This window comes from Hydra viridissima, unplaced genomic scaffold (assembly GCF_058129835.1).
Source record: "Hydra viridissima isolate aposymbiotic clone 2 unplaced genomic scaffold, HvirCarnegie_v1 scaffold_1, whole genome shotgun sequence".
Classification (NCBI taxonomy): Eukaryota; Metazoa; Cnidaria; class Hydrozoa; order Anthoathecata; family Hydridae; genus Hydra; species Hydra viridissima.
Window position 1 is genome coordinate 31,357,858 of NW_028324300.1, and position 23,946 is coordinate 31,381,803.

At 31.0% G+C, this 23,946-nt stretch overlaps 2 protein-coding genes, 1 long non-coding RNA gene and 2 pseudogenes across 7 annotated transcripts; 4 read left to right on the plus strand and 1 right to left on the minus strand.

The window, feature by feature from the left end:
• Nucleotides 1-333: 333 nt before the first annotated feature.
• LOC145192425 (exosome complex component MTR3-like) lies at nucleotides 334-8,466 on the plus strand (annotated as a pseudogene). The gene is made up of 4 exons (XR_016445680.1): nucleotides 334-721; nucleotides 3,442-3,450; nucleotides 7,097-7,262; nucleotides 7,821-8,466. The product of XR_016445680.1 is annotated as an exosome complex component MTR3-like (transcript).
• LOC149894522 (uncharacterized) lies at nucleotides 1,482-4,015 on the plus strand. Of its 2 annotated transcripts, none has more exons than XM_090068955.1 (2): nucleotides 1,482-1,830; nucleotides 1,970-4,015. In XM_090068955.1, exon 2 carries the CDS (start codon nucleotides 2,758-2,760, stop codon nucleotides 3,286-3,288), a length of 531 nt encoding a protein of 176 aa, XP_089925081.1. In that variant the 5' UTR covers nucleotides 1,482-1,830; nucleotides 1,970-2,757; the 3' UTR covers nucleotides 3,289-4,015. The 2 variants fall into 2 exon arrangements, with proteins under 2 accessions (XP_089925081.1, XP_089925072.1); XM_090068946.1 differs by having other exon boundaries at nucleotides 1,706-1,830; nucleotides 1,970-2,777.
• Nucleotides 5,209-5,641, plus strand: LOC149894523 (uncharacterized; the record flags this gene model as incomplete). The annotated part of the gene is made up of 1 exon (XM_090070868.1): nucleotides 5,209-5,641. A coding segment is annotated over one exon (432 nt), but the record flags the coding sequence as incomplete, so codon positions are not given.
• Nucleotides 8,467-9,569: 1,103 nt separating the features above from the next.
• On the plus strand, nucleotides 9,570-12,604 carry LOC149894524 (uncharacterized). Of its 3 annotated transcripts, none has more exons than XR_016449354.1 (5): nucleotides 9,570-9,692; nucleotides 10,754-11,829; nucleotides 11,934-11,968; nucleotides 12,170-12,250; nucleotides 12,331-12,604. It is a non-coding gene; the product is annotated as an uncharacterized LOC149894524 (long non-coding RNA). The 3 variants fall into 3 exon arrangements; XR_016449352.1 differs by having other exon boundaries at nucleotides 9,602-9,692; nucleotides 11,736-11,829; XR_016449353.1 differs by lacking the exon at nucleotides 9,570-9,692 and adding an exon at nucleotides 9,701-10,664.
• A 4,641-nt stretch (nucleotides 12,605-17,245) lies between these two features.
• Nucleotides 17,246-18,207, minus strand: LOC149894525 (uncharacterized; annotated as a pseudogene).
• Between the last annotated feature and the right edge of the window lie 5,739 nt (nucleotides 18,208-23,946).

Consider the following 23,946-nt stretch of genomic DNA (forward strand, 5'->3'; position numbering starts at 1 on the left):
ATTTATTTATGCTGAAAGCAGTTTTGTATCATCTTAATTTTGTAATTTTTTTCAATTAAGAAGTATTTTAATTTTAAGTGTTTCAAATAGAAAGAAAAGACTACTATGAAGAGAAAAAAATCAAATAAAGTTTTTAAATTTTTCAAGTGAACATTAAAAGTCATTATTTTCTAAAGCTTTTATTTTTGTTACAATTCTTAAGAATTTTTTTTGAAAAACTTAATTTTATATCTTCTAAAAGGTTTAAAAAGCCGCTTTACATTAAAATTAAAATTTTTGATTGAGAGAAGAGATTGAATGTCAATCAATAAATCAAACGAATTCTTATTAGTTTACACTTTATTGCATGTTTTGTTTTTTAGATATTTTATTTACTTTAAAAAATAACTTGAGATAAGATATGCTGACACCAAGTCAACGTGTTATTCAAGCAATTATTTCGCGAGTTAAACATCAGCCCTCACACCCTTTAGTTGAAGACTTAGATGTCCCTATTTTCTCTCCAAAACATCAGTCTCAGTTTGCTGCATTTACCTATGGTGTTACTGCTGTGATTATCACTTATGGTATTTTTTTTATGGATTTTGGAGAAAATAGACATTGTTTTTCTGCCATTCGTGAAAAAGCATTTAATGTCTTAAATTCATTTGTAAATTTGCAAGAAGACGATCAGAAACTTATTGAACAACGAGTCAAGGAAATGGAAATGCAAATTAAACAAGTTAGAGAGTATAGAGAAAAAAAGCAATTTTAAACAAAACAAATTTTTTATATTTTGTTTTTAAATGGGATAGTAGAAATTTCAATGTTTGTGAGTTTATTTTCTATTGTTTTAAAAGCTTGCTGAAGAAAGTCTTTTTTAGGTGAACAACAAAATTGTAAGAAGTTCTCCATAAATTTATTCCTATCCAGGACTACCTATACACTGTTAAAAATTTCCGTTAAAAAACGGGAAAATATTCTGTTACTTGCACGGAAAGTATCCGTATATCCATGTATGGGATGTACCGATACATTATGTGCAGAAATTTTCCGTATCTGCGGCTAAATTTTCAAATACGGAAGTTTCCGTTGTATTATTAATAACTGCAGTTATATTTAACATGTTAAACCGCCATAAGTGATGATTTTTCAAACTTATATTTGGGTACACATTTAGCTTCAAAAAGAAATAGAAATATTTATAAAAGTTGACAATTGCATCTTCTTCTTCTTCGATTATTTACTGAAAAATTTATATAAATATTATAATATATATATATATATATATATATATATATATATATATAATATGTGTTGAGTATTTTAAAAAGTATTTTAAATGAAAGTATTTAAAATACTATTTAAAATACTTTTGTATTATTTTTATTTTTATTTGAAATGGTTTTATTCATTAGTATTTTCAATTTTATTTCAAATACTTTTCAAGGCTATTTTTTATTTTGTTTAAAACACAAAATACAAAATACTTTTCCACCAACAGCAAATTAATTAAAACTTGGTATCCAAAAGTTCTTTGGCTGGATTGAGCTGCCTTGGACCACCCTTGGTAATGGTAATTTGTTATTTAATTACTATATTAGAGGGAACCAATCTACCAAAAATTCAAAATGGACTGAAATTGTAGAAAACGACTGAAATTGTAGAAAATGAAAATGCTGAGAGTGAACAAGCCGTCCCTGCCATACTTTGATGGAAAATTTTTCAAAATTATATCTAAAAGTAAAACTACAGGGGGTGTTAAAATTATTGCACAGTGTATGTTATGTTGGCAAAAAAACCTACAGTGGTTCACTGAAAGCAACTTCTAATTTTACTCAACATCTTCAGGTATGTATATAACTACAAAAACACTATATTATATTGCGCACTAAACAGTAAAAACGATAAACACATAAAGCAATGCTACAACATAACACAAATAAATGCAATAATCTCGGTTGATTGAATGTTGTTGTTGTTGTTGCAGAATGCTCATGGCAAAAAGCGAATCGAGGAATACAAGCAGCACAAGGTTTAAGTTGCAAAACAGCGTAAGCGCTCGGTAGCTGAGATGGAATCTGGAGTTGGAGGTGGACCTTCTGTCGAATCTGGTCCTGCTTCTAAGAAGTTGAAACAAATACATATTATGCCTCGAAATCAAACATCCATTTCACAGGATGAAGTTGACAAGCTTATTGCTGACTACGTTGTGAAGGAAATGCGCCCCTTGATCACAGTGGAAAAGCCGACGTTTAAAAATTTGATCCACGGACTCAATCGCAATGTCAGTATACCTTGTCGCAAAACATTAGGCAAGCGATTAAACGCCTGTTTGCAAAAAATGCGTAATGATAAAAGAACAGTCTTCAGTAAAGTACCATTTGTTTGTACAACAGCTGACATTTGGTCAGTGAACCAAAAGAGCTACTTAGGAATGACAGCTCACTATATTGATATTAGTACTGAATGCTCAGTATCACGCATATCTGTTGCTCTTTCCTGTCAATGTTTTTTTGGAAGTCATACTTACGACTCAGTGGCTGCAATGATCTCAAAAATTCATAATGATTATGGGTTACACGTGGAAAAAATTACAGCAACAGTAACGATAATGCCTCTAACTTCAGCAAAGCCTTCCGAGAATATTTTGTAGATACTAGCAGTACTGCATCTGGTTCAGGGATCTCTGCAACTGCTGAAGAACAAATTCAGGAAACAGGAACTGGTGATGATGATGAAGCAGAAAATTCCGACAATGATGTTGAAAAAGCGGACATGACTGCAGTCCTAAATTTACCAGTTAGCGAAGACACGGATGATGATACTGAAGTTGTTCTGCCTCACCATGAAGCTTGCAGTAGTCACTCTCTCAGCCTCACATCAACTACTGATGCAGATAAAGCATGTGATTCTGATGCTAATTTCAAACGTCTTTATCGAGCTGCATTGGCCAAGAGTACCAGCATTTGGAATTTGCTTCATAGAAGTTCCAAGGCATCGGATGCTGTGAAAAAAATTATCGCAAGGGCAATACTGATACCAGTCCCTACACGATGGAACTCCCGGCATGATGCATTGAAATGCATTCTCCAGTTGCAAGATAAGCTTGGAGAAATATGCGACGTTTTGAAGTTGCCAAAGTTCAAAAAGAAGGAGTTAGAATGTCTAGAAGAGTATGTAATGATAATGGCTCCTATTGCTGTTGCCATTGACAGGTTACAAAGTGACAATGTGTACTTTGGCAATGTATTTCCGACGCTGCACACTGTACAGAGAAGTTGCAGGACCTGCAGCAGAAATCACTGAAGCATGCTAAGAAATTTGCAGAATCTATGCTTACAAGCTTGAAAACAAGACTTGAGGTTCATCTGTCATTTTCTGAACATAATGCCAGCAGGATAGTTGCAGCAGTATCGCATCCCTACTTCAAAATGAGATGGGTTCCGGGTGATAAAAAAGATTTCTGTTGTGATCTCTTCGTTCGTGCAGCTAAGTCTCAGCAACAACAGTTGTTGGACAGAGCTAATACTATTTCTGACCCTGACCCACTTCCAGGTACTCAATCAGCTAGTGGCATTGGCATGAGTGATGATTTTTTCTCGTTTAGCGAAATTAACATTGCAGAACAAACAACAGTCAACAACGAATGTTTATCGTACTTAAGCGACTCTGGTATGGATTTTAAAATCTTGGCAAAATATGAAGTTATAAAACACGTATTTGTGAGGTACAATACGACCTTACCTTCATCCGCACCTGTTGAGCGGTTATTTAGCACCGCTGGACAAATTCAGACCCCACGAAGGAACTGTCTTAGTGATGCAACACTCGAAAAACTGTTACTTTTAAAGGCCAATAAATATTGATTTAAAGGTTAAATTATGTCAATAAAGTTGTGATGTACGATTCGAGTCGCTACAATTCCAGTATTTTGTATTTTGTATTTAAAATAGTTTTATAATGTATTTTTATTTGATATACTTTCCTTGTATTTTATTTTTATTTCAAATACTTTTAAAAAGTATTTTGCCCAGCACTGTATATAATATATATATATACATATATACATATATATATATATATATATATATATATATATATATATATATATATATATATATATATATATATATATATATATATATATATATATATTGGTGTATTATCAACTCCAGGGATATTAAATTAGTTATTTTTAATTATTTTGTGTTTAGCAAAAATAATAGCAATAAAGAGAGATTAATTTTGTAACAATTTTTAACTTAAGCAAGAAAAAGTTAATTTTTAAACATTCTTAGAATAATGAAATGTTATTTCATAAATTTAGTTTTTTTTTTAGCAATGATTAATGACCAGATGGGTTAGAGATATTAATTTTCTATTATAAAATATTCATTTTTTATTATATTATAATATATAACAATGGTATATAAAATTAGTAAAATAACTTAGTATAAAAAATTTTTATTTTTATTTTTTAAATGGTTTTATAATAAATCAAAATAAATTTTTATTAAAGATTAGAAAAGAACATTTGGATTGTTAAAATGTTTATTAGAATAAATAATTGTTATTAGAGTTAAAATAGAGTTTTAAACTTTTTCTTAATTTATCTTCTGCTCAAAAAATCATTGTATTATTTGGTAGGTAAATTTAGTAATTGATTATTAGAATTTGATTTCAAAGAAGTTCTAAAGATTTTTATTTACTTAATAATATAAAAAAATCTAATTTTCTAATTTTAATTTAAATCTAATTTAAAACTGGCACCAACAATGGCAAAAAATTGGCCTTCGCTAAATCAGTCATATACAGTAACAACTTTTTTTATAATTTATTACTTTATTAAATATTAAAATGTTTCCTTACTCAAAAACTTATGCATTTTTATTTTTAGTTGATTCGAAATGGATAAGAAAGGAAATACTATATTTTTTTGCATTTGAGTTGATTTATTTATATTTTAGGAAACCAAAATATTTATATTTTAGGAAACCAATATATTATATATTAGATAAAAATAAATTTTTATGTACAGTGGGGTGCAAAAAAAAAGCCACACTGACATTTTTTCTTGATTTTAAGTATAAAATGTATAATCAAGCAAAACAAAAAAAATTGGATGTGGCAGTGAAAAATTCAGGAAAGAAGAGGTATGTATATATATAAACTCATATTTATATAACAAAAATCATTAAAAAGACAGAATAATATGGGCACATTTAATATTTTACAAAACAACGAACGGATATAGAAATTGGACGAATTATTGAAGCTGCTGATCGAGGAGAGTCTCATAGAAGCTATGGAAAGCGTTTTAAACGGCAAAACTCCACTATTAGCAAATTGGTGAAGAAATATAAACAAAATGCTACAACTGAAAGGTCTATTGGATCAGGGAGAAAACCTAAAACTTCAAAAAAGGAAGATCCTTACATTCTTAACACCGTCAAAAAAGATCGTAAAATCACATGTAGTGAGATAAAACTAGATTTGAACCTTACTAATATCTCAAAGTGGACAATATCTCGTCGAATAAAAGTATCAGGTGAATTTTTTTCTGGAAAGCAAATAAAAAAACCATTTGTTAGTGAAATCAGTCGCAAAAAAAGATTAAAGTGGTGCATTGAGCACAAAGATTGGACATGTGAACAATAGGCTAAAGTTATTTGGAGCGACGGGTCTCCTTTCATCTTGTTTTATAATGGTCGACTTCACTGTTGGAAATTAGTTGGGGAAAAATTCAACCCCCAAACATGAAACGCAACCATTAAACATGACAAAAAGGTCAATGTGTGGGGTTGTTTTAGTGCACACAAAGTTGGACAACTTTACCGGGTGAAAGACACCATGGACCAGCATTTGTATCACAAAATCTTAGTTAATCAACTTGGACCAAGTATAAAAGAATTTTTTCCTAATGGTGACTACATCTTTCAGCAGGATAACGATCCCAAACATACAGCACGGTTGAATAAGAGATATCTAGAATCTAAATTGATACCAGTTATGTCTTGGCCAGCACAGTCTCCTGATTTAACGCCAATTGAAAACCTATGGTCTATATTGGATAAAAAATTGAAAGATTGTAGGGCAACAAATGAAGATGAACTGTTCCAAACTCTTCTTGTTGGATGGAATGCTTTGCCAAATGACTTATTAAAAAGACTTTTAGACAGTATGCCTTCTAGATGCGCAGAAGTCATAAAAAATAAAGTGTGGCCAATTAAATACTAATACAACTAAAACTTGAAAAATACTTCACAAATCCTAATTTCTTTTTATTATATGTAATATACAATAATATCAAAAGCCTTTCTATCAAAATTGTCTTATATTACTTTCATTATATGAGTTTAAGACATTTTTTATTGCTTTTTTTTTATTAAAAAATTGAGTGTGGCTTTTTTTTTGCACCCCACTGTAAATGTATATAGAATTATGTAATATAATTACATTATTATGTGCTAATACTTTATTAAAATTTTAATTTTTTTTTTTTTGAAGTTGTTTATTTACAAATTGATTATTTAATCACGGAAAATTTAATATTTTATTGTAAATCAAAAATGATTTGTTTTAGATAATATTTTCGATAACATTCAATCTATTTTACATTTAAAATGTTCACTTTTTAAATTTTCATATGAACAACATTCCTTTCATTTACGAAAACTATACGGCAGTTGAGTTGCCACAACCTTTCTGTTGTTTAACGGGGAAAACGCATTGATTTTCAACGGAAATTTCAGTTTATATGCGGAAAACTTCCGGCAGTTACGATGACAAAACCTCCCGTTATTTAACGGAAATAAACGGAAAAAACCCATTGTATTTAAACGGAAATATCCGTTTATTTACAGAAACTTCCGTTTACATGTGATGGGTTTTTCCGTAAAATAACGGGAAGTTTTGTCATCGTAGCTGCCGGAAATTTTCCGTAGAAAGCGCGATATTTTTTTAACAGTGTAGCTTCAAATAAAATCTATTTTTCAATCATATTTAAATTAAATGAATTTCTTTTATACTGTGTTATGTTCTTTTCTTTCTTTTTTAATATATTATTTCTTTTTAGTATATTATTTCTTTTTTTTTTATTTTTTCATTAAAGCAGTAATATAAAATCATGCCAAGTCAATACTCAAGAAGATTAAAGGGGCCTCAAGAAACACAATCGTTCACATCAATTTCATGCAAGATTGATACTTTAAATAAATCATGTCGCCTAAGACAAGATGGCCGTGGAGTAGATGAAATAAGACCACTGTATCTAAAAGCTGGTGAGAGGGTTTTTTCTTGTTGGTTAGAGAAGTTTTTGATTAAGCTTCACAATGAAAGCCTCGTTTCCTTATTCTTCTTTTAGCATTGTGTTTTTGTATTTATTAAAGCCTCTTTTGTGTAAAATACTAAAATAAACTACGTCAAAAGCAGAGATAAAAATATGTTTTGAAAAGTTCACTGAATAAATAAGTCATAAAGTATACATTTGGACTTAGAGTTAGTATTTAACTTGTTTTTGACAAACGTTTTATATTTCTAGATAAAATAACTTAGATAAATAACTGATATGTTTAGATCAATAACTGACCTGATTTTTTCCTATGATTTTGTGTTATCATGGTAATTTTAACATGATAACAATTATGATATTTAACTAATGCAAGTTAATAAAGTTACGGTATTTTTTGCACTGGATTACTTATATCGTTTGTGAAACAAGCATAGCATAACATAACAAACGCTCGAGTTTTTTTTTATTATTTTTATTTGTTATACGTCATATATACGCATATATAGGCTTTTAAAGTATTTAATGTTTCTTGCTTTTCATTTTAAAGGTAGTGTTCATCAGGCAAATGGTTCCTCTTATGTAGAGACATGGGATACGAAGTTGATATGTGCTGTATATGGACCACGTGATAATCCAAAGCGCCACCAGTTTAGTTCGAAGGGCATCCTGTTCTGTGAAGTTAATTTTGCTCCCTTCTCTTGTCAAGAAAGAGTCTCCAGTCAGGGTTCTCTTAGTAAAGAATACTCCTATTCTATTATTCAAGCTCTTGAATGTGCCGTTTGTCTAGAATCTTATCCGAAAGCTCAAATCGATATTTACATTACAATTTTAGAGGACAGTGGCAATAGTTTAAGTCACGCTATTATAGCAGCTTCAATAGCGTTGGCTGATGCTGGCATTGAAATGCTGGACTTAGTTTCATGTTGTTCTGTTGCTTTTACTGATAAAACTTTACGTATTGATCCGAGTGGCGAAGAACTATCACTGTGTAAAGGACATCTTATAACAGCTTATTTACCTTCTTTAAACCAAGTATCTCTTTTATTAAAGCAAGGCGAAGAAACTTTAGATGACACTGTACAAAATATCGTCGCTTGTATTGAGGCTTGTTTACGTATTCATAAATCTATGAAAGAATGTCTAACGAACTTAGAGTCGGACGTAAAAATGTGAAATAAAAAACAAAAAAATTAGGAACTTTTTATTTTCTAAAAACTGTTTTAATTTTGATAGGTGGCCTAAATTCGCTTTTGGATATCATATTCCTCAACATTATTTTGATGTTTTTTAAAATAACTTTAGATTAAAGTATTCATTTAAATCATTTCTAAAGATGTAAATCGTTTCTGGAGATGTAGCATAAATTAATTTGTGTTCTTATTTCCGTTACTAAATTTTACAGATGATAACAGGTGATAAAAAAGAGATTTAATCCTCAATGATCTATTTCCAGAGTCTATTGGTATAGAGTTTCTTTGAGTTTCATAATTGAAATAATTTATGAAGTATTTCAAATTATGTGTTCAACCGAAGAGCTTGAAGGGGAAAAAATAAGTCAGTCATGCAGGCAACAACCGATATTGATATTTTAGTTACAATTAAAGCGAAAGGTTGAGGACCCCATGGCCATTGGTACAATTAAAGTTTAGTCACGCGATTTAATTAAAAAAAAAAGGGGTGCATAAAATAATTTCAAACGAGAAATCTCTAAAAATTGGATCTTCCTAAGATTCAAAACCTACCTATTAAAATCAATGATATATTCCTTTACTTTGACATATGAATCGCTAACTGCAGAAAGGCAACAAAAAGTCCACAAATCCTGATTTTATAGGAAAGACAAAAAAGTTAGTACGAGTCTAAAAGATATATTTTCTAGACTCGTACTAACCGTTAAATAAATAAGAAAAAATGAAAAAATCTAAGTTTGAAAATAAATCGTCATAACAGTTTCAACATACCAACTAACCATATATATAAAGTATAAAATCTTTCTAAACGATTTCAAGACTAGCAAAGCTAGCTATATAATCATAATAAAGCCAATCAGGTACAACGATGTCGTAAAGTCAAAGTAGAGTTTATTATAGTTTAAGAATATGCTTTTGCAAAAGTGTCTAAAATGATAAATGACTGTATATGACTGCCCAGCAAACATGCTTTCAGCGGACCGTGATGCGTAAAGCCGCCGCCGGTATGCCACTGCTGGCCCACTGTGATGCCTAATGGGATTGCCGCTGCTGGCTAACCGATGATGGACCGTTATCTCGTTTTGTGTTGGCTTACCGCCTTTGGCTGTAAAACGGCAAAACGCTTCGTTGTGGGATACGTTTTTAAATCGGCATGCCAGCTTCGGTAAACACATGGCGATACATTACAGTTTTGCCAACACAAATCCAGAGTTGGCTTTTGGATAGCGGTAAGCTGTCGTTATAACACCAAAAGCAGTCATTTCGATTGAAATGCCTGCTTTTGGTGAGACTTAGATTGATCGATGTTTAAATTGTGACTGTTTTATAAAAAATTAACTGATTATAACTTATTAGTGTTTAAATATATGCTCAAAATTGTTATTACATTTATTTTTTAACAATAGTTTACTTGATATTTATAACTCTGATAAAATTATATACTAAGTAAAACAGTAAGTATTAAATAAATAAGATGTAAAAAAAAATCAAATTAGTTTTTAGTCTTAAAATATAAATTATATATATAAATTTATATTGAATCTATATCTATACTTTATATTATAAAATATAGCTATAATTATTGCTTATAAATATTAAAAGTTATATGATTTTAACATTCTTATAATCTTATAGCTATACTTATAGCAATACTTTATAATATTAAGTTTAGATATTGATATAAAGTATGGATATAGATTCAATATATATTTATAAGACTCAAAATTAAAAAGACTAATTTATGTATACACACACACACACACACACACACACACACACACACACACACACACACACACACACATACACACACAGAGTTAATCACAAAAGTTTTCGTACACCTTACAATTTAGAGAAAACACTTAATAAAAACCATTTTAAATGCAAAAAAATAATTTTATATCAAAGTAACAAGAATATATTGTACAAGAAATAAAAAATAATTAACTAAATAAAAATATTTAACTAAATAAAAATATTTATTTGTAAAACTGAAAAAGTTTAATTTTTGAATTTATAATGTCACAAAAGTTTTCCTACACTAAATAAAACTTGTAAAAAAAAATAAGAATATGAAAAATTAAAAAATCTTTAGTATTTTGTTGAGCATCCATTGGCATTTACACAAGCTTTTAATCTTCTGTTCATCAGTGACACTAATTTTTTGGTATAAGAAGACGGAATTTTATTCCATTCTTCTAGTAAGATATTTTTTAGCATATTAACATTTGTTATTCTGTTTCCTGCTTGTCTGTCTAAATAATCCCACATATTCTCTATTTGGTTAAAGTCTGGTGATTGGGGAGGAGAATGCAGTTGTTTTGGAATATTGTAGAGCAAGCATGATTTTACAACATAAACAGTGTGTTTTGGATCTCGATCCTGTTGAAATATCCAATTATTTCCTAACCTTAATTTAGCAGCATCTGATTTCAAATTATTTTTTATAATGTCCAAATATACCCAGCGATTTATATTATATGTATTTTTTAATATATACCAGCTTTAGTAAATAAAACAATTTATGTAAATTTATATAAGTTTCAATAATGAGCTTTTGGACAAAATGGCCAAGAAAAAACTGATGCTTACATCAAGTTTTCCAATGCCATTAAATAAAGAGGCATTTTTTAGTTCAGAAGATGAATAACATTTTTAAACAAAATAAACATCTTTATTTACAAATTTGTTATCTTTATTTACAAATTTGTTATCTTTATTTACAAATTTGTTATCTTTATTTACAAAGTTGTTATCTTTATTTACAAATTTGTTATCTTTATTTTACAATATTTAATATATTTTTAAATATTTTATATTTTAAACTTACTGGAGTAAAGTATTTGTGCAATAAATATTACTGTTTCCATGTTTTTCATTTTCATTCCCTTTTACTGTAACCTCTTGTATATGAGATTGTTAATGAGAATTTAAATTGATCGTGATATTAAATGTTACCAGTGAATAAAGTAAGATAGATTTTATTATTTTAATGTTATTTGTTTCAATGTTGTTTTTGAAAGAAATCCAAAATATAATTTCTGGAGTCTGTCTACTGTTTGAAAAAATTATATACTTATTTACTAAACCATTTTATTTCATTCAACTATTTGGCTTTCTTTATATTTTTTCAAGGTATTTTCATAGTATATTATATTGTGCTATGTTTTTGCTTGCATGGTGAAAACTATGTTCAATGTGCAAAGTATATTTTAGTTCATCAAATTATATTTTTTATTGATGTGTTCTGTCTTTGATTCATTCTTTTTCAGATCTGCACTTGTGTCTTAGGGCTATGGTTTGCAAAAGGTTCACCATTGCCCTTAAGTTGCTGTGGGTTTCACAGTTTGATTTCCAACCTGGCATGTAAGTATATCATTTTTAAATACTATTTTATTTGTTAACTTAAAATTAAAAGTAAAGATAATTTTTTTTAATGAAATAACAATTTTTTTTTTATTGTTCATTAGCCCCTCAAGTGTATTGATAGGAATTGCTATACCAGGTAGAGTATTTAAGGTTACTTATATGAAGTTTTATTTTTAAAAAAAGGCATGCATTATGACTTTATTTTTATATAGTTTTTTTTTAAAGATGTTTCCTTAGTTAAGATAATGTAGCAATATAATTAAGCAATGTTTTTGTTGTTTTTATGTTTTAAATTATGCTTAAATAATAAAATTAAATTTATATTTATTCAATGTAGATAAACTTAGTATCTGGAGTTATTTGTCAATAACTGATGATCAGACTATTTTAAACAAAAACGTTTTTAAGGACTGAGAAGGTAAGTTTATTATCTTTGTTGTAATAGCTCTAAACTTAACTGTTTCAATATTTTCATTATATATCATTGTCTGCTTTCAGGTAAATGTTAGAAGTCTGCAGACTGCAACGTAAATCGATTTTCAACACAATATGGCTTTCCGAGCATATTTAGTTTTCGATTGAAATGAGAATAAACTAAACTTAAAGATGTGTTTAAAATTAACTATTTATTTTATATTTTAAAAGTTCGCTAAACGCAAGTTAAGCAATAATCTATAGATACTAATATTTTATATATTCTGTTTTAAATAAAAAAAAATTATTGTGACTTTAATATTCATATTGTAATTGTAAATTGCAATCTTAAGATGATTTTTATTATAACTTCTGATTATTCATTTTTTTTGTTCACCGAGCTTAAGCGTTGCCACGTATGACCTATTGATTTACAGTTGGGGTAGTGTTTTTTGGTGCAAGGAGAATTTTAGTATGATAAATTCGTATTTAATGGCTATATACCTATGCACAAAGTCAAGGTATTTGAAGTGCCTTCCAGGCATCGGCATGATTTGCCATTCTTTTATGAGTAAAAATTGCGCTGAAAGATATACACAATTTTGCTAACGATTAGTGCGTTCTATTCAAACAAAAACACAAAAATAATATGTATATCAATGCATTCAAATCTTAGTGAAAACTTATTATAGGTCCTATGCTATTCCGCTATCGCTTTATCATCGGTTTGCCGCTGACGGAACGTTGTTCAAAAGTTGTCGATTAGCCGCCATCGGTCCGCTGCCGAACCGCCTGCAACTTTCCGCTAACGGACCGATGTAAATACGATGTGCAAGCCTACGCGGCAACGCAGCGGGCGGCCGACGTCGGCACGGCATAAGTGCTGACAGTGGTCCGTTGTCGGTCCGCCTGCTTAATGTTTGCTGGGTGGTTTGTGATGAAGATTGAATGTTTGGTTAACGTTGGCGTTCTGATGCTGAATTAATGTCGCTACAATAAAAGTTGATTGCCTACGTTTTTCCAACTTTTCTCACAATGCTGACAATGGCTTGATGATATGGCAATCAATGTTGTTCGAACGTGATTCTATTGTCAGATAATTCAGCATTTGTTGCCAACACTGTTACAACATTTTTTTCAACGTCAGATTGCCAACATTGGCGCAATGATGACGTACCATCATTGGAATTTAGTCACAACGCATTCCAACCAAAGCTTAACTAAATTACAACGCACATTGACTGAGGATGATCAAAAAACGGCAAAAACTCAAAAAATTTTGATAAAAGCCGTAACTAAACAAATTATATATGAAAATAATACTTTTTTGGGTCAAAGAATTCAAATTTGTTAACAAAATTTTCTTTTACGCACACCTTTGACGCGTACATTGCGTGCATACGCGTTAACGCGTGCGTAGGGTTTGGCTCCATGTGTAAAAAATAATTTTAATTAAAATTTTAGAATTTTCAAGCCAATACACATCATCTTGGTACATTACTCTACTTGATATTTGTATGCTTCTGGTAGAATTACTTTCATTTATTTCAGCTGCTACTATTAATATTGTTATACTATCTACATAAACACAGCTTTAGCAATATTAGTGGTAACAAAGTGAAATCAGAGAAAAAAAATATTTTTAGGATAGTTTTTCACTAAAATATTGTGCAAGAAGGGCAAGAATATGTGTCTAAGGGCTAAGTTTCTGATCATTTTGTTTATCGCTAATTTCAGTATTCACTTTTAAATCAAGAGCTTGCTTTACACTCATATTTAAAGGAAAGGTTTTATCCAAAGTGTCTTTAACTTTTTTAAATTTTCTGTAAAACATTTGACTTTTTTTAAAATATGTGTTTCTTGCAGAGACTAAAAATGGAGCAATAATGTTCAACACCAAGTTCTTTTATTTTTTCTCTTTTGCTTCGCTCTCTAAGGACCACCCATTGTTTATGGGGTTTACCAGAACCAAAGTGGCTAATTTTATTGGTCATAAGATTTCCTTGAAGCCATTGATATTCATTTTCTAAAAAAAAAATCAAAGTTTCTACCACATTGTTTTATTTTTTTCTTCACTTTTGAAATAAATCTATCTAAAGTAGCCTTTATTTATGTTCTCTTAGCTAATTTCTTCAGTTTTATTTGATTTCGTTAAGTAAATCCTTCCATAACCACTTCTAATTCACGTATATTTGAGATAAAATCTAATCTTTTTGTTCTTACTTTTAAAAATCATTAATAAATATCAGAAACATTTTTGAGTACTTTATATAACTTTTCACTTTACACTGCTTAACATTTTGTGTTATTTCTTTGACAATTACCACATTAAGTTTCCTACAATGTTTTAGTAAATAATGTTACTTGTATATTACTGAAGTTGTCAGGTAAAGCTATTTCAAATTTGTAGTACTTATTGAATAATAAATCATTATTCAAAGTTAGCAATAAACATTTTAACAAACTTTTAAGTAGCATATGATGACAAAATTATGTTTCTTAAAACTATATTTGATTTGCTAAAACAGATTATACAAGTAAAAAAACTCAAATTCAAATGTCAGTGAGTCCATAAAAACTTTATTTTCTGCCATTTTCATTTGTTTTGATATAATAAACTGTTAAAAATGGCAGCAAAGAAAATTTTTCTGGATTCACTGACATATTTATCTCTTTAGTAACTCCCTATACCGTAGGTGACCGCAGCAATCCCATTTTATTTTAAAAGTAAAAGTGTTAATTAACTGAAAAAAATATATATCTTCTTGGAACTCGGTGGAATATTTTTTTAGCTGATATTTAAAACATATAAGTATGCATATATTTTATAATATTTTAGAAAATTCTTCTAATTTAAACAAAAAAAATCAGATTGAAATTTTTATATTTCAAATATATTTTTTCAATATATTTGAAATATATAAAGTTAAAAGATTATCTTTAAAGTAAATATAGACTTTTATTTAGATTAAAAAGTCTCTATTTTTACTAAATAAAAATCTCTCATTTTTCAGACTTCTTTGAAAGTAACATTAAAATTTTTAACTTCTTTTAAGCATAGAATATAAAATATGTTTTATGAAAAAAACTGTTTTCACTTTTTTAAATCAGTAATTATTGTAATTTATTATTAAAAAAAGAGCACTATATTTACAAAAAAAATGTGAGGGGTTTTTGCCATTTCTTTGTTGTTTTTAGTCACTGTGCGGCGCTGTCAAGCTGTAAAACATCAAGAGGGGGTAACACCAATTACACTGTACAACAACGAAAAAAAAACGGAAATGCCATTGACACTACCTTATGTGTTTTGATTTGGAGATTACGAAAATGATGTCCGTTTTGTTGTGTGACCCACCAATTTTGCGTAAATTGACATTTTCAAATTTTCAATTTTCACTATGAAAGTTGTCAATCTGATTTTTAATATAGTTATTAGCAGTTGTTTATGATTTATTTATTAGCATTTCTTTATCATATACCTACTTACATTTGTTTAACCTTGTATTAGACTAAATGTAAGTCTGTTTTATTTTAGATAAACTACAGTTAGCCAAGTAATATATAGATATAATACAGTGTATATTGAAACAAGAAATGCCCAGAACTTGTAAAAATCAAGCCGACAACTTTTGCTACATTTGTGGCGAACTGACTTTAAAGAGATGCAGACGAAGATTGACACCACATGTGAAAAAACTGTATGAACTATACTTTGGTTGCAAAGTCGTAGACCAGGATAAGAACTGGGCGCCTTATGCATGCTGTGTGAGGTACGCTAGTTCACTATCGTCGCACGTAGGAGTATTTGACGATTTTAGTTGGCCAAAATCATTTCTCTCATTTTAACAGCTGAAAACTTTACCATATGACAAGAAATTGTAAACTATATGTTTTTTGTACAAATCCAAGCCAGTGGCGTTCAATATAGGGGAAAGATGGGTACTTTAGGGATTACATTTTATTCTATTCAATAGGATTTGAGGAAATAAAAGATATTTTACTTTTCAAACATTATTATGGTAAATAACATATTTTGATATTTAATTAGATTCCACTTCGTCATTGTCAGAATATTCTTCATTTTCGTTGTTTTCAGTGTCGGAATCTTGGACTTCTCCAGGAAGAAGCAATTCCACAGCTTCTTTTGAAAAAGGCTTTGTAAGTTTGTGTTTCTTTTTCCTAATGCTGGACAACAGAGGGTCGGATGTTAACAATAACCTATTGATGATATCTTGGTTACAATCTTCTCTAGAAAATTTTCTAGCATAGCTAAGTCTGTACTCCCGGAAATGTTTGTTTCTGGCTTCGGCAGCCTCTTCCGACATTTGTCCAATTGGCAAAAGCGCATTCTCTACTATATCAGGACCATGTACTAAAACTTTATGCAGAGTTGGAGTCATTGGACACCAGGGGTATAGTTCAACATAAAGCTTTGCAGTATCCAAAGTATACTGTCTGAACTTATCTACATCAATCTTGTGGCCACTGGAAATAACTTCTAGGATAATTTTTATTCTGGAAATTAAACGGAAGTCTACTCCAGTGATATCTGCAGATGTTTCCGGGTCGTTGAAGAATCTCCTGCTTGTGTTGCCGTTATTGGTATTCCCAAATCCAACCTTAGGTATGTCGACAAGAATGCCCATTTTTCTCTTGAATTCATCTTGGATTTTCTTTTTCCTATCATTTTTTTACAGGCAATTTATATGATAGGTGAAAGAGACTTTCAAAACACCGTATTATAGCATGCTGAATGGATAGTCCAAATTTGTAGCTGCTTTGATTGTCAACTCATGTTCTCTCCAAATCATTAAATTGTCTTGATGTTGCTCCACAAATATAACATTGCATGGTCGATTTAGTGGTGGTTGCTGCGTTACAGACTTTTCCGTCATTCATAGTTAACATTATCACATGTTCTACTGCTATGTCTTGAAGTTGAGTTGGTTTCAAGCCTGCAATTTTGTTTTCCATGTAAGCAATTTCTTCAGCTATTACATCAGCAGTTTCTTTTATGAACCTAATTCGAATTGGCCTGCAAAACCTTGGAGATGATGGTGTAGGGTTTTGCCAGATAACCTTTTTATTTACTCCACAAGTTAGCTGTAATGGAACCATTGAGCATTGAAATATACTGGCATCAGAATTAGAGTCATCCCCAAACTTTTGATTAAACTGTGTCTGCTGGGAGCCATCACAACCCCATTTCGTAGATAATTTCATATGTTTACGCCCACTTTCCGTTAGAGTCTTGATAACTTCTTCGAAATACAACACCAATCTTTCGGCAGTATTATTTAACAGACTTTGTAAGTCTACTTCAGCTAAACTTTCTGTGACTGTGAACGAATCAGGATCAGGATAGCATGTTTTTTTTCTTCGACCAAAATGCTGTAGCAGGGCCATTGCTTCTTGTCACTTGTACGTACGATTTCATATTGAGATTTTGTTAGGCCTGCGTCAGTAAATATTAAAAGAGCCTCTAACGGTGTCAATGATTTTTTTGTAGGTTCAAGACTGCTGCGATAGGCTTTTTTATACTTTCCCGCTCGTTTGGGAGATGTTTTAAGATCTTTGAAGACGGTTGCAGCACTTCTTTTGCCACTTGTTGTCAAACAAGTTTCAGCTGCAAAAACAATAGCTTCTGGTTCCACATCTTTCCTGAGCTGTTCTGTTTTTCTCCTCTTTGAACGTTCACTAGAATCGACAAAACTTTTTCTTGGTCGTCCTGCTGATGATGGAGTGGATGGGGTACCCGATATTTGGAAACTGCCTTGCAGCCAAGAGCCATGCTTCTTAATAAATATTTCATGAGTTCTGGATGAAGACGATCACATTTTTCTAAAAATAGCTTTCAACCTCGACATTTGACGCTTGTATACTGTTTTTAGTTCTTCGGTATATTGATTTTTTGATAACAAATTTTGATCAGCTAAGTCCATTTTTTCATTGAAATTTGGAGCCTCCTGCTGCTGAATACTGTTGTAGAAATCCAAACGAGAGATTGTTTGCATTTCTGATGACCCATCTAGAAAAAAAAATTAAGTTGAAAAATTCATCTTGGACCTTGATGTGCTTAGAACATGATTAAAATTTAGATGGCATCAACAGGCAGTTAAAATTAAGATTTTTAAATAACTAGTGGTATAAACTCACAGAAAAAACGAAAAAAACTAAGAGGGTTTCAATGCCCGCTACAACTTTTTCACTTTTAAAGTCAAAATTTACTTTAAAATTCGTTAAAAAAATGCTAAGTTTCATGGTACATAACTTTTGTGGTAATTAATATTTCAAAACGGTAGTAAGAGTAAATAATGTACATACCTGTCATAGATTCATCCATGATATAACACTGTAAAACTTCTGTTGTAAACACTTGTACACAGCTTCAATAAACACCACTAAAATCGCTCGTAAATAAAATAAACCACGCAGTTATAGATCGGATATTTAACTAGACTGTGTAGTTCCAATTACTACTTTTATAACCACACCATTAACTACTCATTAAGCGACCATTATAGAGAGATAATAAGGGTAGGTAATTAAGTGGGTACGGCCACTTTTAATAATTCCAATTTTGGCCAGCTAAAATCGTCAAATACTCCTACGTGCGTCGTGGGCGAACAGGGCTGGTGGAGGACTAACATTTGGGGTGCCAATGGTGTGGCATGAACCCCAAAATCATTGTTCAGATTGCTATTTCTGTTCTGTTAACATATCAGGTCGCAATTCTAAGGGTAAGAAAGCTATAGTGTACCCAAATCTACCTTCAGCTATTCGTCCTGTTCCTCATTCGGCTGAACTCCCTGTTCCTGAACCTCAATCGGAAATCCCAAACACGGACAGTTCTGATTCAGATGAGGATACTGATGACGATGATAGTTACGAGTTGCCAGAAGATACAGAGCGTAAACCCCACTTCATAACAGGATCTGACCTGAAAGATCTCGTTCGAGATTTGTATTTAACAAAGCAACAGAGTGAATTGTTGGCTTCACGTCTCCAGGAGTGGCATCTGTTGGCTGGTGATGCAAGAGTGTCGTCATTTAGAAAGCGATCACGGAAACTGCAGCAATACTTCTCTATGGATGAAGAACTTTGCTTCTGTAATGACATCAGTGGATTGTTTGATGATCTAGGAATACAATACAATTCATCTATGTGGAATTTGTTTATTGACGTATCACTTTATAGTGTTAAGGCAGTATTACTGCATACTGGAAATGTGCTGCCTTCCATTCCCATAGCACATTCGGTAACCCTGAGGGAAAGCTATGTGAATATATCACTTATTCTGGACAGAATTAGTGATATATTGACATACAGAGATCACAGATGGTCCATATGTGCAGATTTGAAAGTTGTTGCTCTACTAAATGGATTGCAGGCTGGTTTTACTAAGTACATGTGTTTCCTCTGAAAATGGGATAGCAGGATGAAATCAGAACATTATCTGAGGAAACGTTGGCCACAACGAGAAACATTTGAGGTTGGTTCCCATAACGTCATTCATGAACCTCTTGTGGATAAAGAGAAGATCATCTTGCCCAATCTTCACATCAAGCTTGGAATCATCAAACAGTTTGTAAAGGCGTTAGATCACGACAAACCAGCATTTCAGTATTTGCAGACCAAATTTCCTAAAATCAGTGACGCCAAAATTAAAGAGGGCATTTTGGTGGGGCCCCAAATACGAGAACTGATGCTGGATGAAACGTTTTCGGGAACGATGGATCAATATGAACTTGCAGCATGGGATGCATTTAAACGGGTGTGCCAGGGATTTCTTGGAAAACATATTGCACCAAATTACGCTGATTTGGTAGACAGATTAATTGCATCTTATCAACAACTGGGTTGTAACATTTCGCTGAAGCTCCACTTTCTTCATTCCCATCTTTCCTTCTTCTCTGTCAATGGAGATGTATATGATAAAAATGGCGAGCGCTTTCATCAGAGTATTGCCACAATGGAAAGCAGATACAAGGGAAAGTGGAGCCCCGCCATGCTTGCAGATTACTGCTGGAATTTGCAGCGCGATGAATCCGATGCAGCATTCAAAAGCCAGGCTAAATACAATTAAATACAAGTAAACAGTTTGTGTTAAAAGTGATAATAAACATGTTCCTACACTTATTCATATGTATAGAAAAATGCATCTTACGTTACATCTTTAAATCGTTATTTCAAAAAATTGTGACGTGCTACAGCATAACTGATTACATATTTGGAATCAGCACGTCTGAATTAATAAAGATAACCTAATTTGGTTCTTGTTTTTTTCAAAAAGTTAAAAATTGTTGTACAGTGTAATTATTTTGATACTAAGGTACAAAATATTCGATATACCTTTTAAGTGCAATTTACGATTAAATAATATTTATGCATAATATATGCACCATTTAGTTCTTAGTTACCCAATGCAGTGTGCTAGAAGGTTGATAACAGGACTGTATGGTAAGCGGCAGTGGTGTCTACTTACAATTTTGACAAATTTTATATATTCAATTTTTGTAGCAAGATACCAGATATGTACATGCTGCATGAACTATTAGCTGAGTGCTGTGAGTACACACAACTCAAGGGTTCCTTCTAGGATTATTTATACATATATGTAATTAATGGATATAGTATTTAATAAAAATATTAAGTACAAAATATTATTTTTTAATATGTTATTTTACTTATATATTATTCTTTGTAATATTTCAGCTCTCAATAATTGAGTCAATTGTTTTTAACTTGTTATTCAAAACAAATCATTAAGGTAATGTTTTGATAACATACATTTTGTATGTTATCAAACATTATCAACATTATGTATTGTAGTTGCGTCATTGTGTAATTCATTGTGCACAAGGAATATATAGTTCAATGACTATATATGGCTCGTTGTGCATAATTCATTGTGCACAATGAATTAAGAAATGATATTTAAATTGTAAAAGCGAATGAACGTGACGATGAAATACATAACGTATATAGAATGTAGTCGTCTTAATATTACATGTATCTTATCTAAAAATTTATGATACGTAAATTTACGATAAACCATCTGCGTTAAATGTTGGAATGCATAAGTAATTTCTTATCATTTCGAACAAACCAGCTTTTTAAAATTCAAAGACAGAGGAGGTTTAATTAAACCAACTAAAAGTGTTGCTATCATATGCGAAGAAACTGAAAGATGTTTCCAAAGGTTGCTTGCCTCAATGAATGGCAACCTTCCAAATGAAATAGGAATTCAAAATGCCATTTCTAGAGCTGTTTTGAGATCAGTTGACTACTCAAAAATATTTAATGAACAAACTTCTCATATGTTTGATTCAGCTATAACTGATAGCCATTTATTTGCACTGATTAAACTTATTTCAAAAAACTATGCAAAAATATATCTTTATCACCTGGGTAAAAAACAAACTGCCAAAATAACTGGAAAAAAGCTTAGGAAGCAATAAACAAAACTTATCCTATTCAAAAACCAATCAAAAATATTTTTATGATATGGTATATATATATATATATATATATATATATACATATATATAATAACTCTAGAAGGAACCTCTTAGTTGTGTGTAATCACAGTGCTCAGCTAATAGTTCATACAGCATTTATAACTTTTTAGTGCCTATCTGATGAACTAATGCCTAAAAAACATTTTATCTTAAAAATAAAATCAGCTGCCTACCATGCTGTTGTGTTATTAACCTCCTAGCACACAGCATTGGGTAGTTAAGAACTAAAAGGTACATAACTTATATAACAAATGCTAATTATTTGAAACTTGAGATTTCTACACAAGCAAACAAATACTTTTTCTTTACTTTTATTAAACAAACTAAATTTAAGCAAATTAAAATTAAAATTTGTACTTAGTTTTACTGAGAATTTTTATTTTATTATATTTATTCTAAAAAACGAAAAACAGAAAGTTAACATTGAGCAACTTATTGTAAGAATATGTTTTCTTAAATAAAAAAATATTTATATTTGAAATTTATGTAAATATTTAATATTCCGTTATTTTTATGAAAAAAATCTTATGTGAAACAAAAAAACTAGATTTTTATTAGAAACTTATATATTTATCAATATTTGAGCTTAAGATATAAAACTTGATTATCATCAGTTTGTTAATTTTCATATCACCATTCCTTAATTCCGCCGCCATCTTGGGAGGCCAAAACTGGCTTCAAAAAATTTTTTGGTATACGCTATCCAGTTATATTTTGAGATCAGTGGGATAGCCTTTAGTTCACACAGCGATGCGCTTTTAATGTCATCTATGCTTGTGAAACGACGGCCTTATAAGTTTTTCTTCATTTTTGGGAATAAGAAAAAGTCACACGGAGCCATATCTGGTAAATATGGAGGTTGGGGTATGACCACGGTATTGTTTTTGACTAAAAAATTACGAACAAGCAACGACGAGTGAGCAGGTGCATTATCGTGGTGCAAAAGCCATGATTTGTTTTGCCGTAAATCGGGGCGTTTTTTTCAGATTGCTTCACGTTAACGTTGCATAACTTCAAGGTAATACTCCTTATTAACCGTACGACCTTGTGGTAAGAACTCATGACGAACTACGCCATTATAATCAAAGAAAACAGTAAGCAAAACCTCAACATTTGATCGAACTTGACGTGCTTTTTTCGGTCTTGGTGATTCAGGGTGCTTCCGTTGTGACGATTGTACTTTGGTTTCGACGTCATAAACGTACACCCATGTTTCATCATCAGTTATGACCCTTTCAAGCAAACTTGGATCGTCATTGACGTCATTTAGTAGTTCCTGAGCGATGTTCATGCGATTGTTTTTTTGGTCGAAATTCAACAGTTTTGGAACGAATTTTGCTGCCACTCGTTTCATGCCCAAAACATTTGAAAAAATGTTATTACATGAGCCAATTGATATGCCAACTTCATCAGCAACTTCTCTTATTGTGATTCGGCGATCATTCATAACCATTTTTTCCATTTTTTTCACGTTTTCATCGATTATTGATGTGCTGGGTCAACCGGAGCGTTTGTCATCTTCAACGTCTTTGCGGCCAATTTGGAATCGCTTATACCATTCATAAACACTTGTTTTTTTCATAGCAGATTCACCATAGGCTTTTTGTAACATTTCACACACTTTGTTACATTTTTTTATTTCATTTTTTACGCAAAATTTAATACAAATTCTTTGACTCTTTAATTCTTCCATTTTTTAAACAAGCAAAAATCGCCGAGCTCATAAAAACACGTCGAACCTTAGCGACTACTACAGAAAACGTAAACAATGAATATAGCTGAGCTTTTTATCATACTTTAGGGGCGTGTATACCAACACAAAAAAAAGAAATGCTGACAATCGGACTCTTCAAACCCGGAAAATTTAAAAATTCAGGGTATTTATTGAACACACCTCGTATAAAACCTTTTGCTAGAATAATGATTTAGAGAATTAATATTGGTCGAGATAAAAATTTATACAAAAAATTTACCATCTTTAAAAAGACACGAAGTTTAAGCCGAAAGCCTTTTTAAAAACGTCTTTAAGATAACTAAAAGACGTCTTATTGTTTTGTAGAGTTGTTCGAAAAATAAAGATGTCTTCAAGATGTCTTACTAAGACGAGTAATTTTTCACGACCATACAGTCTTTTAAAAGACGTCTTAAAGACGTCTTGAAGACGTTATTCGAAGACAAG

Coding starts and splice junctions, on each gene's coding strand:
- LOC149894522 (XM_090068946.1), top strand. CDS start 2,054: ATGGAATCTGGAGTTGGAGGTGGACCTTCTGTCGAATCTGGTCCTGCT.